At 42.1% G+C, this 17,443-nt stretch overlaps 1 protein-coding gene and 1 long non-coding RNA gene across 2 annotated transcripts; both read left to right on the top strand.

The window, feature by feature from the left end:
- The first annotated feature begins 4,459 nt into the window (after positions 1 to 4,459).
- On the top strand, positions 4,460 to 7,400 carry LOC149049555 (uncharacterized). The gene is made up of 2 exons (XR_016183837.1): positions 4,460 to 4,841; positions 5,067 to 7,400. It is a non-coding gene; the product is annotated as an uncharacterized LOC149049555 (long non-coding RNA).
- Positions 7,401 to 10,150: 2,750 nt separating this feature from the next.
- On the top strand, positions 10,151 to 16,555 carry LOC149049554 (uncharacterized). Its single transcript, XM_089198028.1, has one exon. The coding sequence runs from the start codon at positions 10,151 to 10,153 to the stop codon at positions 16,553 to 16,555; it is 6,405 nt and encodes a 2,134-aa protein (XP_089054154.1).
- Positions 16,556 to 17,443: the final 888 nt, after the last annotated feature.

Raw genomic sequence — 17,443 nt, 5'->3', positions numbered from 1 at the left:
GTCTTTTGATACTGCTTATGATTTATGCATAACTGTTTTTGGAAGACGCTGCGGAGAGCGGGTAGTAGACTAATTTGAAAACAAAACAGAACCAGTTATAGCAAGTGTTTTATTCTCTGACATGAATCCACCGGCAACGTTACTTTACTTTGGCGGGAAATAGCTTAACCCAATTAGACACGCGGTATATTCCAGAACTACTTCATCTTTTAAAGCCTGATTCATATAAGTGTCGACAATTAAAAAGGCTTGGAGTTTAGTTTTTAATCATTCTCCCGGTGTATACATCTGAGTTATCTATTTTATTTTTAACTTCTTTTCAACTGGTTTTAAATGCTTCGATGGTTTTCTCCTGAAATAGATTTCAAACTCACAAACAATTTACTGGAAGTTAACCCGATTGTTTTAGTAAAGTTTTGTACTTGAGTGATTTCAATTGTAAATTTGAGTTTTGTTTAATAAGCAGGGATGGTCTCATGAAACAAAACAAAGATGTATAATCGCTCAGATTTTCGACTTTCCACAGATACTATCTGATCATACTCGTTAGTACACTCCGTACAATATCACAGCCCCCTTCGACGACCTATTTAATGAGCACTAGACCTTTAAACCATTAGGTACATGTTGCTATATTGATGCAGGACACTAAGTTTGAATGCAAAAAGGGTTGAGACTTCCAAATTTACTTTACGGGTATTAGTACACATTTGCAAACGAATAACCTCAAACCTCTTTTTGTCAATCTCGGTTGTGCAGTAGTGTAATGTCTTTTTCGGGAACTGGTCAGCGGTAATGGGTTCAAATCGCGACAGGCCAGAACTTTTTTCAGTCCTTATTTTCACTACTCTGTAATGTTAATTGCTGCGAAGATCGCTTTCATATTCAAACTTAATGTTTGTTCGATAAACTAACCATGATTCAGTTTTAAAACAATGACCAAGATTTAGAAAGTGTATGTGTGCAAACCTTTTTTTCGTTCCACGGTGATATAGGGAGAACGTGTTATTATATCCGAAGATATCCCGAAGGTAGGTACATTAAAGAAAACTCAACTTTTAATGCATTTCGTGGTAGAACGTTTCGTTGTAGCTGCGTTTTCTTGATGTACAATCCCGCCTGTATTCCCCTTTTTTAGCCCGTTTTTAGCGAAAAAAAAAATAGTAGTTTTAGTATAAGTATAATCCTCAGAAATAAACATTGAAGGTAAGAGTCGCAGAACATGCTAAAAGTCAAACCTACTAGTATCCACTGCCAACAACAACAAGGCGTGTGCTCCGTCTTCGAATCAGACACGACGCTCAGGTCACAGGTGCAATTAAAAGATCCATCGAGTTAACGACAAGGGAAGACGTTTTTTATGAGATCCATTGTGAATATGGTAAAGCGTACATCGGAGTAACATGAAGAGCAGTGTTCGAGAGAATTTAAAGAAAATGAAAGAGACATATATGACTTGCTCGCACTCAGAACTAAACACATCAATGAAACAGGACATGTTCCTGTTTGGAACCAGGTTAGGTTTATTGACCATGAGCCTCACTGGTACACACGTAGGGTTAAAGAAACCATCCAAAAAAGACTTCATCCTGATAAAATTGACAGAGACAATGAAACCAAAACTTCCGAAGCATGAAATGCCTACTAATAAAACGGCACAACGGCTGACCGCTAACAAGGCAGTCGGAATAGAGCAATTTTCAATTCAGTGTCGATGGTATAATTCAAGACTGCTTTGGATCTATTTAACGTTTTCCTGCGCTTTAGGCTGTTTGCTTGGGTTTACTTTGGGTCCAAATAAGCGTCTTCTCATCTTTTCATTTGCTCTGATTGGCTGTTATGTTTACATTGATTTTGGTATAAAACGCGCTCTAATAATGAGGATCAAAATCCACTAAAGACGGGGCGCAACTTTTATTAATGAACTAAGGTGTTGAAAATTAAAGGCGAGACGTAAACTTTCGGCCACGTCCATTTATCCAGACAAATCACGATGAACAACAACATTTTCTGTCCTGGCTGCGCTTGCAGATCTATTCCTGAACAAAAGCGCGGCTGCAATGAATCTTGTTGTTCATGCTTATGACGTAAGCAAACAAATGCCTGTAGATTTAATTTTTCTCCGCGATTGACAGCAAAGTTCCTGTCCAGCTTAGCCACGATTTTTGAGATTTACGAGATGGTTTTTCCGTTCTATCCCAATTTATATGATAAATTGAATGATACAAACATTCTAATCGGTTCTTTTAAAACAAGTTGAATGATACAAGCATTCTGATTGGTTCTTTTCAAATTATGATCTATTGAAGGACAGACGCATAAATGTCAGCATTAACATCATTATGCCTTTTTGTCGTATAAAACAAATATTTCCCACGTTAACACGGGTCTGTACTGTAATAGGTCCCAGAAAACGTCAAATTGTGGTAAGAACATCAATGAGTCACTCAGCTGCGCCTCATGTGCCACTTTTTTGTTCTTACCACATTTCGATGTCATCTGTGATCTATTTCTGAACAGACGGCAACACGGAATCTTATTTTATTTGAATAAATAAGATGGAGTTTAGGGAGACCAAAATGAAAGGTAAATGTACGGAATGATACTGGATTTGGAAAGCAATGGGCATGCGGGGTGGTTATTGCGCGCTGTGATTCGAGACGCAACTTATGTTTTCAGTGTCTAGCCTTAAATAATTCGTGTCCCGTTTGGGAATCGTTGTTCACTCGAAAATTGAAGTTGTGACTAGGGTGGAGTTTTTCCGCTTCCGGACCATTCTTTTGTCCGGTAAATATTTTTTTTAAGTGTTGATATGTTCTTGAAGTATTGTGCAACGGAAGATTTTGACTTAAATCTGACTTTCAGAAGTGTTAAACAAAACTACGGAGCGCAGTTTTCTGAAGTCCAAACAATGATTCAAGCAGGGTGATTAATGCGCGCTGTCCTTCTCAAAGGTTCTACATTGTGACAAAACAACATCCAGACAATTGTGTTGGCAATGTTATAAAAACATGGGCATACTACGCATGCGGGAGTTATAATTTTTAGATGGGTGTGTTGAGATGGGACACCGAGGAAGTAACTCGGTGATGACTGCATTTTTGTAAAAGAAACAGAGCTAAAGATTCCAACGAAATTATCATTTAATGGAAAAGAAAAACAAAAAATACAAAAAAGAAAACCTTCCAATTTATCTTGAATAGAATCAGACACAGGTGTTTGTAGTCTATTGTCACTGGTGTCTGGTGGCAGTTTTAAAGAAAAGTAAATGCTGTGGTGCCACATTTACTGTAGTCTCCTCCACGTTCCACAGCCGTTGTTTGGTCTCGTCACGCCACAGGCAGCCCAAGCTCCAGCTGTGAGATGATCATTTTGCGAAATAAGAGTAATGGCGAAAATAGAAGAGTTTGTACGGGAATATATACGACCGCTCTTAGGAAGTAACAATACAGTCAAATTCTCATTAAAAATACCTCACCTTACTTCCATTATGCATCACTTGCTGTCTGGCCGCTTACTATGTTGAAAAGAAGCCAATTTAGCGAGTTGTCAATTTCTAGGTTTACTACTCCTCCTAGGAATAATACACCTAAAAATAACTCACTAATATGGCCTCGTTGCAACAAAGTAGGCGATCACAAAACAAGCAACGCACTGTGAAAGAAAGGTGAGGGATTTTTATTAAGAATTTGGTTGTATTTTTTTATTCCTAAGAGCAGCCGCAAATATTCCCACACAAACTCTTGTATTTTCGCCATGACTGTTGTTACGCAAGATGATCATCTCACAGCCGGAGCTTACGTAGCCTGAGGTCACTCAACACATTCTCTCCCCCACGTTGCATGACGAGATCAAACAACAGCTGCGAAGGAGGTCACGAGCAGGCCCAAATTATTAGCATTTGGTCACGAGCGTTTCTTCCTCTGCGGGAAAGTATGAGGCCTTTAGCTACACGAGCTGGCCACTAACAAAACGGTGGAAAGACCTGACGACTAAAAACAAGAATATCTCCATTAACAAAGAAATTATTTACTTTTAGAAGCAAACATTTCGCTTGACGCCTTTTACCCGAACTTCCACAAATAACAGCTCCCAGCTCAGTAAGGTCCCACGGCCACTGTTCCTTTCACTGTTTCCCTCTAATTTTGATATCCTGTCGCTTTTTGCGTGTTCTTCTCTTAAATTTCTGCAATTAGTTAATTCATTTATGTTTGCCAGCAGAAATTTGGGACTAAATAATCATGACTTTTTTGGGGTCAAATTTGTCAGAGAGTCGTGAGGCTCTGGGATCGAGAATGGTCCCACCCCCCTTCTTTAAAAACCAACATGATCTCGAGACCGAAATTACGATTATCGTTATTTCTAAATTGGCACCAAATTTATGGATATAGTAATTTCGTGGCACTCTTTACCAATCCTCTTTAAACGTGTTAAATAAAGAGAAGGACTCGGTTCCACTGTCTTACAACATTCAAGATGGCGGAGGAAAGGGGTAAATGTGCGTTCAGTTGTGATCAGCAAGATCTCGACACCAAAATAACGATTATCGTTATTTCTAAATTGGCCCTGAAATAGCGAATATCATAATTTCAGTGCATGTCTGAGACCTTCGGGCTCGAAGCTTGGGAACTAGTATTCAGGGAAAGATAAAATGGCGGCTTACGGCGGCGAAGGAAATCTCAGTAGTTTAATATTTAGCGTGAAAAGGCTTGGGTGTTGTGATCTGGTTCTCAAGTAAAAAAAAATCACGGTCTGCAATGGCCCTACCACCTTTTGAACAACAAGAAAACATTGAAACGGTGGTAAAAAGCAGCAAGTTTCGAAGTCTAAACGAAAGATGGGTAAGCTGAGTTTCAGTCAAATATCATGACATTTGGGATGTAATTTCGATACCGAATAAATAGTTCTACATGGTTATACACGCATAGGATTCTGTTGTGTTCACGTGAAGGCCATTTCAGCTATTCCTGCCACTTGTAAGTGGTAGGAAATAAAAGATATGTATAGTTGTTTCGTATTGAAGCCCTTTGAAATCAAAAATTTGATTCATTTCTTCTTTGTTTTAGGTGGTCATTATCCATTACTTTTGGAAGTCGATGCTGATGAGAAAGAAAAAATGTTTATGATTATTTCTTCTCTCGAACATTTTACTATTTAGGTACCAAATAATCTTGATACTGAAGACCATTGCATCCTATTATGAAAAATGTACCCCTGATTGCTTTGTCAACATGTATGATGTAATATACCTTGAGATTTGTGGGATTTTCACATGTAAACTAGAAATACCTGTAGAGGGTAATGATGTACTTAATGCAAAGTGTTTTGGTACAAAGTCTGCTTTGCTGTAATCTACCTGAAGGTGCTTTTTATATGCTAGTAACACTTGCACAGCCCAGTCAAAATGTTCTTTAGTAGTAGTCAAGCTGGCTGTTGTAATTATAGGCAGCAGAGGCCAAACCTCATCCTGAAAAGCAGTCTGAAAGGTGTGAAGTCAGTGGAAGATACTTCATTGTAGGTGGCCAAATTGCAGGCTGTCAGCCCATTTTGAGTGAGTAGTTAAACTCAAGATCGGCTATTTTAACTAATTTTATTGAGAGCCAAATCCTGCAAGGCTTATATTCTGTATTAATTTGAAGTGTTACTTTTATGTTTCTTATTTTGCAGTAAGTGGGCTTGTTGTGGCCATTTTTCTCTCAAACATTTTTTTCAGCTTAGTCAAAACGTTTTTTAGAAGTAGGCAAGCTGGCTATAGTAACAGAAGGTAGAGACCAAACCTTGTCCAGACTGGACGCCTAACAAATGTTCTGTGTGGAAAGCCAAATCCCTTGTTACCGGCACATTTTGACTAGGCTATTTGTTATTTAGCTACTCTTATTATTAAAGATTACTGCATTCCTTTTTAATAATTTGCTGCCAATTGTATGCTGTATATAGCTTATGATTTGTGTGATTTTCAAGAGTAAATTAGAAATACCTGAAGATGGTAATGATGTACTAGATAACGTACTTGATGCAAAGCAATTTTGGCACAAAGTGTATGCCTTGTCCTCAGGTGATTTTAACATGCTAATAAGATTTGTTATTCAAATAATATACATCAGCTGGAATGGGAATATTGAAAGAAAAATAATAATATTTAACCATAACAAGTTTTGGTTTTATGTCCAAATTAAGCACTTAGTTGAAGATCACTGCACTGATCAGGCCCCGAAGGCCAAAAAAGAGCTGTCTGCTGTTAGTTTAATTTTTGTCATTTCTATTGATTTATTTTATTTATCAATGTTTCTTTGAGTTATAATTCATTGACCTCTTTCAATAGTGCAGGTTCGCTCGTGTAACCTAATCCCACATGTATGTATGTACAATCTCAGTTGAAATTTTGAGTGGCAGGCAAGCTGGCAATAGTAATAGGCAGCAGAGGCCAAATCTTGTCCTGAATAGAAGTCTGACATGTGTGAAATTGGCAGCTATTTCATTGTAGGTGGCCAAATTGTTGGCTGCAGCACATTTTGACCTGGCTGATTGTGTGTGTGTTATGTATGTGTTCTTCTTTTTAGGTGTTAAACAGGTCAAAGTACCGAAAAAAACCTCCGTGATAACTTGGTAGTCTAAGATGTAAAAATTTTTAATAATAAGGTAAAGCTTGATCATTCTTAAGAGTTTGCATCTGTTCTAAAAGTTTTGGGGAGAGTTAGGGGAGCATTATTTATACAAATGTATTTAAAAAGTAACAAAAAAATAAAAAGAACTAGGGCAAAATCCCAATTTGCTTTAAAAGTTTATTTTATTAAGAGCATAATTCTGGATATAGCTTGGGATTTGTCTGATTTTCACAAATTGTTAGGTTGTTATGTAAACTTAATTTACAGGAACCTTGTTAGTTTTCAGCTTCAAGAACAAGTACATAATTGCAGGAAAAGCTTGAAGCTTGAAAAATTGACTGATGAAACTGGAACAGATGTCATGAGATTTGTACAATAGGTTGGCCTGGGAGGGACCAAGAATTAAAGAATTCATTGATTCTCTTACACCTTTTGTCTGCATAGTGTGCTTCTGTAGAGCTTAGTTATTGCTGTAGAAAACGTTTTTGGAGGGCCCTTGAGATCACTCACTTTTGAGCTAGTTGCCCCTAGGGAAGAGGATATCTGTACTTATTATCTCCCTTGGGGGGGGGGGTGAAGGGTTAAAGACTGATTCTTCTCCAGTAGCCACAAGTACCCCTGCATATGGAAATTTTGAACACTATTAAAGGGCTAGTACCCTCATTTCATACTTGAATTTCTAATTTAGTGTAAGTTATGACAAATAATGAATGTAAATTCATCTTGGTTGTACAGGTTATATCCAGCAGTCCTTAAAAAAAAAATAAAAAGGTATTTTTCTGAATTAAAAAAAAAGTGTTCTTGCTTCAAAGTAAGTGCATGATATGTCATTCAATTAATGCTCTAGCAGAGTTTTTGTTTGAAATGCCAAAATCAACTTCATGAGTAAGGACAAAAAAAAAGGCAATAAGCAAATGTTCCTCTGTATCCTTTATGTCAATTTGGGCTGAAAAACAGGTTTTTTTCCTTTTGCAAAAATTAGCTGATTTCACGACCAAAAACGATGCAAACAAGCCGAAACGTTATGTTTTCAGCAAAACAGCGATAGAATCTGCGAAAAAACAATGGAGACAAGCTAACACACAGTGTTCTCAGTAAAATTTGGGCAAACAAAACCTTAAAAACCAAAAAAAAACAATTGCGCTGACTTACCCATTTTTTGCCAAGATAACTACCAAAACACTGAAAACTAGCTTGAAACTACATGTTTTTCACAAGATCGCGATGAAATCTGTCTAAAAACTCCAAAATACGGCAGAAATGTACGATTTTTGCAAAATTTTTCGCTAAAGTTGACAAAAACACTAAATTCGACTGAAAAACACGTTTGTTTTTTTTGCAAAAATAAGCTTATTTCAGTTTTAAAAACGCTGCAAAAAATGTTCTCAGCAAAATAGTTTAAGAGTCTGTGGGAAAACACAAAAACCAAGCTTAAACCAAGTGTAAATTGATAAAAAGGCCCGAATTGCGCATTTTGGCAGTTATTTTGGCAAAAAATGGTATATTTTGATTTCAAGCAAACTTTCAAGTAGTTGTTAAAGTTTAGAGCCAAACACAATACCAAAAAAAAATTGGATGTTTTCAGAAAAAATTGTGACCCTCAGCCTAATCATAATCCCACCCTACCCAAGCCCTAACTCTAGCTGCGAGCTATCCTAACCCTAACCCTAACCCCGGGTTAGGGTTAGGGCTCGGGTTAAGAACGGAACTTTTCACTCCAGTCAAAATGATGCAACTGGTTAACATGGTCCAACCAGCCAAAACAAGATAAAATGGTTTAAACGGTGAAAAGATTTTAAATACGTGACATGGTCCAATCGGAAGAAACGATCTCACTTAGTAAAATGGTGCGACTGGTTAACATGATCCAACTTGATAAAATGATGCCAATATCTAAAATGGACAAACTGGTTTAAATAATCCAACCAGTTGAAATGGTCTAACTGGATAATGCATGTGTAACCAGTGAAATTGGTTCAAATAATTCAGGTAAAGATGGTAACATTAGTTAAAAAGATCCAGCATATTACAGTGGTTCAACTGGTACAAATAATCATCCAACTACTAAAAGTTATTAAACCCCAATCAAAATTAATCCAACCGCTTCAAATAATCTAACTGGTCAAAATTCTTCAGGTGGTTATTTAAGTGAAAAAGGTGACAAAATCTTCTTAAAAATATTTTTGAAGAGGCTTACACCCTTACCCTAAACACTAACCCTACCCCCAAACCCTAACCCCAAACCCTAACCCCAAACCTTCACCCTAGCCCTAACCTCAACCGCAGACCCTCTAACCCTAACACTAAGCCTAAACCCTAACCCTAACCCTAGCCCCACACCATAACCCTAAAACCTAACCCTAAACCCTAAACCCTAACCTATAGCCCTTAACCTAGACCTAACCCTAACCCTAACCCTAACCCCAACCTTCTCTATCTATCCTGTAAGTGTACCAGTCGGCCTATCGTTTGTTTTTCAGTAAACTTTCAAGTAGTTACTGAAATTTACAAACACAATACCAAAAACCCTGCAATTGAATGCTTGTAGAAAAATATTAACGCCAACCCTAAGCATAGCCTCATCCTAGCCTTAACCCTAATTCTAACACTAAACCCCGCTAACTCTAAGCATAATTTTACCCTAGCCCTAACCCTGATTGTAACACTAAACCCCTCTGACCCGAAGCAACCCAAACTCTAACCCTAACCAGGTAATGGGCTCCTGCCCTAACCCTATCCTCAACCCTGACTTAAACCCTTTACCATAGCTTAGGATTGGTTTGGGGTTTGGGTTAGGTTTAGGATAGCACAGAGTTAGAGTGAGCACAGGACGAAATAGCATGATTCCGTAATTCGGAAAAATGAAACTCTATGTTTCCACATCATTCACTTCTTCCTTGGACCTGTTATGTTTCCGTTATGATTCCTGAACGGAAATATGACGACACGTTTCCGTTGCATTTCTGTCAACGGAATATTATCATCGCCTGTTTCCGTTACGTTTCCTTGTACGGATTCAAACTTTTACCGTCAAGTAAAACATATATTTATAAAGTGCTGTACAGTTCTTACACCACGTTACCATGAAGACGTGATCGTTCGAGGACAACAAAGGCAAATTGACGTGCATTAGGTGTGTACGTTCGTAGGAATCATAAGAAGTCCTAGAAGCTTCGATGTTTTACACTGAGCTATGTGCATGTTAATTTTGGAACTGTTTCGAAACCTTACAAAATTGAATCTTTTAAACTTACTCTGTGCTTAGATTTTTAAGCAGCTGGATCATTTGAGCTAGTTTAGTCACTCAAACCAGCAATACAATACTAGGCTAACTGGATAGTTTTAGGGTTAGTGTTCTGTCACGCGTGTCACGCGTCTAGCGTTACCACACAGTTTAGCATTGTAGCAAGGTGTCATGGTATTGATTTTCCATGTGATTTAGGGATTGTCATTGTATTGTCGTGCTCGCTGGTGAAAACCCTTTCTCGTTTCACCGCGAAAATTTACTTAATAAATCCGGTTACACTGGCTGATGAAGGGTTCTTATGGATCAGGGTCCAAAGGATCAGAACAGTGAAACGAGAGACCTTTCGCCAGCCGACGAAGGCGATAATCATGATAATGTCAACCTCATGGATATGGAACTCGAGCCACAATTAGAAGACGAAATTCCCAGTGCAGCTGACCTTCTGGCAGGCGCCTTTAATATTTCATTCGCTACTTACGAAGCAGACCTTGAAACCTCGAGGAAAACTACTCGGCCAGCCGAAATCGACACGCTTCCATTCGTAAACAATGTGAACCAAGATGGCGTCGAGCAAAAGGAGGATTCCACGCGGCCGAGACGAGTTTCGAAACCCAGCGTCAAACTGATAGCCAACAGACTTCAGACAGATACGTCGAAGCTCGAAAGGTTATGGCAAGCAACTGCCCGAACGATTTCTCAGCTCCAGGGAACTCCGGACTCCGTCGAAGCTCTTCGTAAAGCAGTAGGAGATTTACGCTCGGCGTTCAACGAATATCAGCTCGTTTGGGTCTCTTTGATGGACTTCACGGCGTACACCAGCTCGCCCGAACAACGTCAGGAACGACAAACGTTGGAGGAAATCATGAGGACTCGAAAAGAAATCGTTCAAGCAGCAATACAGGAAGGAATAGATCGCAAAAATGACCTTCTACAAGAATTAGGGTCGGCTTGTTCTGGGTCGCGTGCTTCTAAGACGTCAATTTCATCTAGTGCGCTACGAGCCCATGCGAGAGGCGAGGCGGCCGCAGCATTGAAAAAGGCCGAAATGCAAAGGAAAATAAATGAACTTCAGTCTAAATCTGCGATGGCTCTTGAACTTGAAGAGAAGAAAAGACGAGAAGACGAACTGGCCTTTGCAAGGAGAAAACGGGAAGAGCAAGCGCGCCTGGAATCCTTACGCGTCGAACAAGAGGCAGCTGCAGCGGTGGCGCGAGCCAAGGCCATTGATGATGAGCTCGGGTTCGGTAATGAGTATCAGCTACCAGATCTACCCGTTGAAGAACCCCGTAAGCGTGTTGAAGAATTTATCAGCAGCCAACTGGGGGAATCTAGTCCTCGTGGTCAAAAACCTAGCGCACTACGATTCACCGCCCCTGGTTTCACGGCTAAGTCTGTCAAGAAGGAAAAGCAAGATCCTCTAGAGGAGCTGAACCCAGGAGCATCGCCCTCAACCCCTAGCCAAACCGTAAAATTCTCCAATCCAGCTGACTGCATGGAATGTTTTATTCAGTTTATGGCTCGAAGGGAGCTGATTGCCAACAAAATCGAAAAATTTGACGATCGTCCGGAAAACTTCAATACTTGGAAGGCAGCTTTCAAGAATATGACAAATGATGTAAACATCACTGCAAGTGAGGAGCTAGCCCTAATGTTGGAGTACACCACTGGTGAGTCCAAAAGACTTGTGCAACGGTTACGCAATGCTTACGTAGAGAATCCGACTGCGGGGGTACGAGAATCGTGGAAAAAGCTGGGCGAACGTTTTGGCTCGACCGCAGTTATTACCAATGTGCATCTGAACAAACTCACAATGTTCCCTGTGTTGGCATCCAAGGACAACAAAGGTCTGCAAGAATTGGGGGACTTACTGTTAGAGTTGCGGTGTGCAAAAGAAGATGGTGGTCTTGCAGGCCTCAAAATCCTTGATGAACCCGCCTTCCTGAAACCAGTGCTTGCGAAGCTACCGGAAGAACTCCAAGGAAGGTGGCAAAGGCACGCATACCGTTTCAAATCACAGCATGGTGTTGACTACCCCCCTTTTAGGGAGTTTGCCTCTTTCATTCAAGAGATTGCACAAGAACGGAATGATCCATTCTTATCCATGGAGAGTCACTTGGAGAAATTTCCTGTCAAGCCTCTTGTCAAACCTCCAATCGAACCTACTGATGACCCACCTTTCGGACAAGGCTTCACAGCATTTAGGACTGACATCACAGACCCTGCACTCAAGAGCTCAACTAACCGGGACCCTGCAAGATGGTGCGTCATTCACAAATTATCGCATCCGCTTAGCAAATGCCGTGCCTTCAGGGCCATGCCCCTCACTGAAAGGAAGAATTTGCTTAGCCAACACCGAATCTGCTTTCATTGCCTTGCCACAACTAATCACCTAGCAAAGGATTGTGCGACCCAAGTCAAATGCTCTGAGTGTCACAGTGATAAACATGTTACAGCATTACACGCGGGACCCCCCAGCAAACCAGTAGCAGAAGAAGTAGAGCTGAAAGATGCCCACCAGTACGGCGGGGAGCCTGCAGTGACATCTAGCTGCACAAAGGTGTGTGGAAACACAATGGGAGGCAAGTCTTGTGCAAAGATATGTCTTGTGAGCATCTACGCAAACAGTCAACCTGAGAACAAAATTAAGGCATATGTGGTCATCGATGATCAAAGCAACTGTTCGCTCGCCAAGCCAAAACTGTTTGATCTGCTGAACCTGGGTGGGAAGGCAACACCTTACACGCTAAAAACGTGCTCAGGGACAAGTCAGGCCATGGGAAGACGCGCCCACAACCTTGTTATCGAATCCTTTGATGGCACGCAGAGTCACACGCTGCCCATCCTCACTGAATGCAACGCTATTCCAGACAATAGAGAAGAAATTCCAACTCCCGCAGCGGCCAGAGCCCACCCCCATCTGGAAGCTATCGCTGAGAATATCCCTGAGCTAGACCCAGAAGCTGAAATTCTCCTGCTTGTCGGAAGAGACGCACCGCCCCTTCACAAAATTCATGAATCGCGAAACGGACCCAGGAATGCACCATGGGCTCAACGCCTCGACCTGGGATGGGTGGTGTTAGGAAACGCCTGTATGGATGGCGCTCATAAGCCCACTGAGATCTCATCTTACAGGACACAAGTTCTCGATAATGGTCGACCCTCCTTTCTGCTACCATGCAGCAACCGGCTTTACGTTAAACATGGTTCACATGCAGACTTCACAACTTATTTGGAAACTAGTCAAAAGAAAGGAATTTTCATCAAAGGGAGCTTTGAAGATGGACTGGGAGACAATGTCTTTGCATGCACTAATGATGACAACAGACCAGGAATGTCAGTGGAGGATCGGAAGTTCATTCAAATCATGAACAGTTCATTAGCCAGGAACGAATCTGGTAGCTGGGAGGCGCCCTTACCTGTCCGTGAGAAATTTAACAAGCTTCCCGACAATCGAGAAGATGCAGTCAAGCGCCTGAGGTCAACTAGACGAACACTTGACAAAAAACCGTTGATGAAACAGCACTACTTCGACTTCATGCAGAAATTGCTCGAAAAAGGTCACGCGGAACCTGCACCAAAAGCAGAATTAAGCCCTTCTAGCCCACGCTGGTATCTTCCTCACTTTGGAGTGTACCACCCCCAAAAACCAGATAAAATTCGTGTGGTTTTTGATTCTGCAGCTGAAACCAAAGGAACATCCCTGAACAAGGCCTTGCTCTCAGGACCAGACCTCACAAACAACCTACTAGGCATCCTGTTACGCTTCCGTCAGGACACTGTGGCCTTTGTGGCGGACATTGAACAAATGTTCCACTCCTTCCTAGTTCAAGAACAACACAGGGACCTGCTGCGATTTTTCTGGTACAAGAATAACGATCCAAACGAAGAGCTAACTGAGTACCGTATGAAGGTTCATGTCTTTGGAAACACCTCCTCACCAGCAGTAGCCACCTTCTGCCTTAGAAAAACAGCTGAAGTTGGAGAGCAAGAATTTGGTTCAGATGCAAAGGACTTTGTGTACAACAATTTCTATGTCGATGACGGGCTGAAGTCTGTGGCCAAACCCGCTGAGGCCATTGACCTGTTAACTCGCACAAGAGCCATGTTAGCCAGAGCAAATCTCCGTCTACATAAGATAGCATCCAGTCATCCAGAAGTTACTCATGCCTTTCCAAGAGAAGATCAAGCCTCTGACCTCCGCGACCTAGATTTCTCACTGGATACTGTGCCAATTCAGCGTGCATTAGGGGTGCTATGGGACATATCAGCAGACGCATTCACCTTCAAAGTTTCTCTGGAGAAGAGGCCATTTACAAGACGAGGTGTGCTCTCCGTCCTCAATAGTCTGTATGATCCACTGGGACTTGCAGCTCCAGTTACTGTTAGAGGGAAGCTCCTCCTTCGATCCATGATGGCCAATCTCAGCAACCTTCATCCAGAAAGCTGGGACGAACCGTTGCCGGAAGAGCAAAGGCTGGCCTGGGAAGCATGGTGCAAGGCTTTGCAAGCTCTAACGCTTCTGAGGGTCCCTCGTTGTTACATAGTAGTTTCATCTACAGGAGTAAAAAAACAGGAGCTGCATACCTTCTGCGATGCGTCCAATAACGCCATTGGAGCAGTCTCGTACCTCAGAACTGTCCAACACGATGGAAGCATCCAAGTGTCTTTCGTCTTTGGCAAGGCGAAGCTGGCCCCATCTCATGCCACAACCATCCCTCGTCTCGAGCTGTGTGCGGCCGCACTTGGCATCGAAATCACGGAGCTCATCAACCGAGAGTTGGACATAAAGCCTGATACAGTCTCCTACTACTCTGATAGCAGAGTAGTCCTTGGCTACATTACCAACGAGACGCGACGTTTTTATGTTTATGTCAGCAATCGAGTAGAGCGTATTAGAAAATCCTCATCTCCTGAACAATGGTATTATGTACCCTCCCACCGGAATCCGGCTGATCTAGCCACGCGCTCAGTAGATGCCCAGAACCTGAGTGGCAGTATGTGGCATCATGGACCTATCTTCCTTCATCACCAGGAAGCATCTGTCAACACGACTGCCAACCAAGCCTCAGAAACTGCAGAAGATGACCCGGAAGTCCGCCCAGTGTTACAAGCCCTGGTAACTCAAATTCTGCCTCACAAACCTCTCGGGACCAGCCGCTTCTCTAGGTTTTCACAGTGGACAACTCTTGTGAGGGCGATTGGCAGACTTCTCTCCTTTATCCAGTCGCATCGTCAAAAGACCCTTGAGAAGTCTGGTACCACAGAAAGTATAAAGCTGACACCACATGCTTGTCTTCTAAACAGAGCAACGTTGTTAATAATACAGAATGTTCAGCATGAAGCTTACGAACAGGAAATCAGCAGTCTCAACAACTCTGATGGGTCACCTAAGACAAGCCCCCTTCTCAAGCTGAGCCCAATGGTTGATAATGATGGACTCGTCAGAGTTGGTGGCCGACTAGAGAGAGCAAGTCTGAGCTATGAGGAGAGCCACCCCTTGATACTGCCGAGCTCACATCACGTCACAAGTCTTCTAATAAAGCATTATCACGAAAAAGTACAGCATCAGGGGCGACATTTCACACTCGGCCTAATCCGAAGCAGTGGCTTCTGGATTGTTGGAAGCAAGCGAGCCGTGAACAGCGCCATTAACAACTGCATTAAGTGCAAGAAGCTGAGGGGTCGGCAGCAGACACAAAAGATGGCCGATCTTCCCATTGATCGACTTACTCCCGCACCTCCATTCAGCTACGTTGGCCTTGACGTCTTTGGACCCTGGCTAATCAGTGCTCGCCAGACAAGAGGAGGAATTGCCAACAGCAAACGTTGGGCTGTACTTTTCACCTGCCTAACCACAAGGGCTATCCATATCGAAGTGATAGAGTCTATGGACACCTCCTGTTTCATCAATGCCTTGCGCAGATTCCTGGCCTTGCGAGGACCAGCAGTACAGCTTCGCTCAGACTGTGGTACCAATTTTGTGGGCGCACGAAACGAGCTCCAATCTTGCCTTAACGAGATGGACGACAAAGCCATTCAGTCCTACCTAGCAACTGAAGGCTGCAATTGGATCTTCAATGCTCCTCATGCCTCCCACGTTGGTGGAGTTTGGGAACGAATGATAGGGGTGACCAGAAGGATCTTGGACTCCATTCTTGCCGATCTTGGACCCATACGTCTCACTCATGAAGTCCTCACAACACTCATGGCAGAAGTAACCGCTATAGTGAACGCCAGACCCCTGGTCCCCGTGCCCTCTGATCCAGAAATGCCAGAGATTCTCACCCCAGCCACTTTGCTAACACAGAAGTCCAGAGCCTTGAAATCCATGCCTGGGAATTTCAGCAGCACAGACCTGTACAGCAAGCAGTGGAGGCAGGTCCAGTACTTGGCCAATATGTTCTGGACCCGTTGGCGAAAAGAATACCTGCCGACACTCCAGCCAAGAAGGAAGTGGCAAAACGAAACTAGGAACCTAGAAGAAGGAGATTTGGTCCTCCTTCATTGTAAAGAGTCACCTAGAAACTACTGGCCTCTTGCCCGGATAACCAAGGCTCATGCTTCCGCAGACAGTAAAGTACGCAAGGTTGACCTGGTGACAGCGAAAGACGGCTCCAGAAAGAGCTACACCAGGCCCGTCACTGAGGTTATCCTACTTAGGAGGGAGAAAGATTTCGAGAAGATGAAAACCCCACTTGGATGAACGGTCTAAGTTTTACGAGAGAAAAGTGAACTTTCACAGCTTTGTGCTGGAAATTAGGACATCACTGGACATTTTAATCTAGGACGTTACTGTTTTGTTTAGATATTGTAGTGGTATTTTCTTATACCAGACGGGGAGTGTTCTGTCACGCGTGTCACGCGTCTAGCGTTACCACACAGTTTAGCATTGTAGCAAGGTGTCATGGTATTGATTTTCCATGTGATTTAGGGATTGTCATTGTATTGTCGTGCTCGCTGGTGAAAACCCTTTCTCGTTTCACCGCGAAAATTTACTTAATAAATCCGGTTACACTGGCTGATGAAGGGTTCTTATGGATCAGGGTCCAAAGGATCAGAACAGTTAGGGTTAGGATTTTCAAGTAGGCACACGCAGTTGTGTGGATATTGTGGTACATGGAGTTTAGTAGAGTGTAGATTTTAGCAGTATTTGCCAGTGTTGACATATTTATAAAATTATGGTTCCAAAGTGCGTGTCACTGTTGAGAACCCAAAAAAATCATGAGAAAGTCGCCGATGGATTAGCCATAAAAATAAGCCCAACTCTGAGTCAATGCCAAACCACAAGAAAGTTGTGAAACTCGCGCCAATGTAAAAAAAAAACAACAACTGAGGTTCGAAGTATGGGTCGCTAACATCCTATGAAAATCATGGGAAAGTCGAGGAGATTGGTCATGGTACCAACCAATGCCACTTTCCCATGAAAATCAAGAAACCTGTGGTAACTAGCCAACATATGCTAGAATGACAATCTTTAATAAAATTCATATCTAATAAGGATGTGTGAAATGGCCAATATCGCTCTTGGCCGAGATACTGGTTTGCCGTGTTTTGGCAGTTATTTTGGCGAATATGGTTAAAATCAAATCTG

Source organism: Pocillopora damicornis, chromosome 2, assembly GCF_964200805.1.
Source record: "Pocillopora damicornis chromosome 2, jaPocDami1.2, whole genome shotgun sequence".
Lineage (NCBI taxonomy): Eukaryota > Metazoa > Cnidaria > Anthozoa > Scleractinia > Pocilloporidae > Pocillopora > Pocillopora damicornis.
The sequence above is the reverse complement of the archived record's forward strand: the minus strand, read 5'-3'. Positions and strand labels throughout refer to the sequence as shown.

What these genes read in the sequence shown, in the direction of transcription:
- LOC149049554 (XM_089198028.1), top strand. Translation starts at nt 10,151, where the DNA reads ATGGATCAGGGTCCAAAGGATCAGAACAGTGAAACGAGAGACCTTTCG.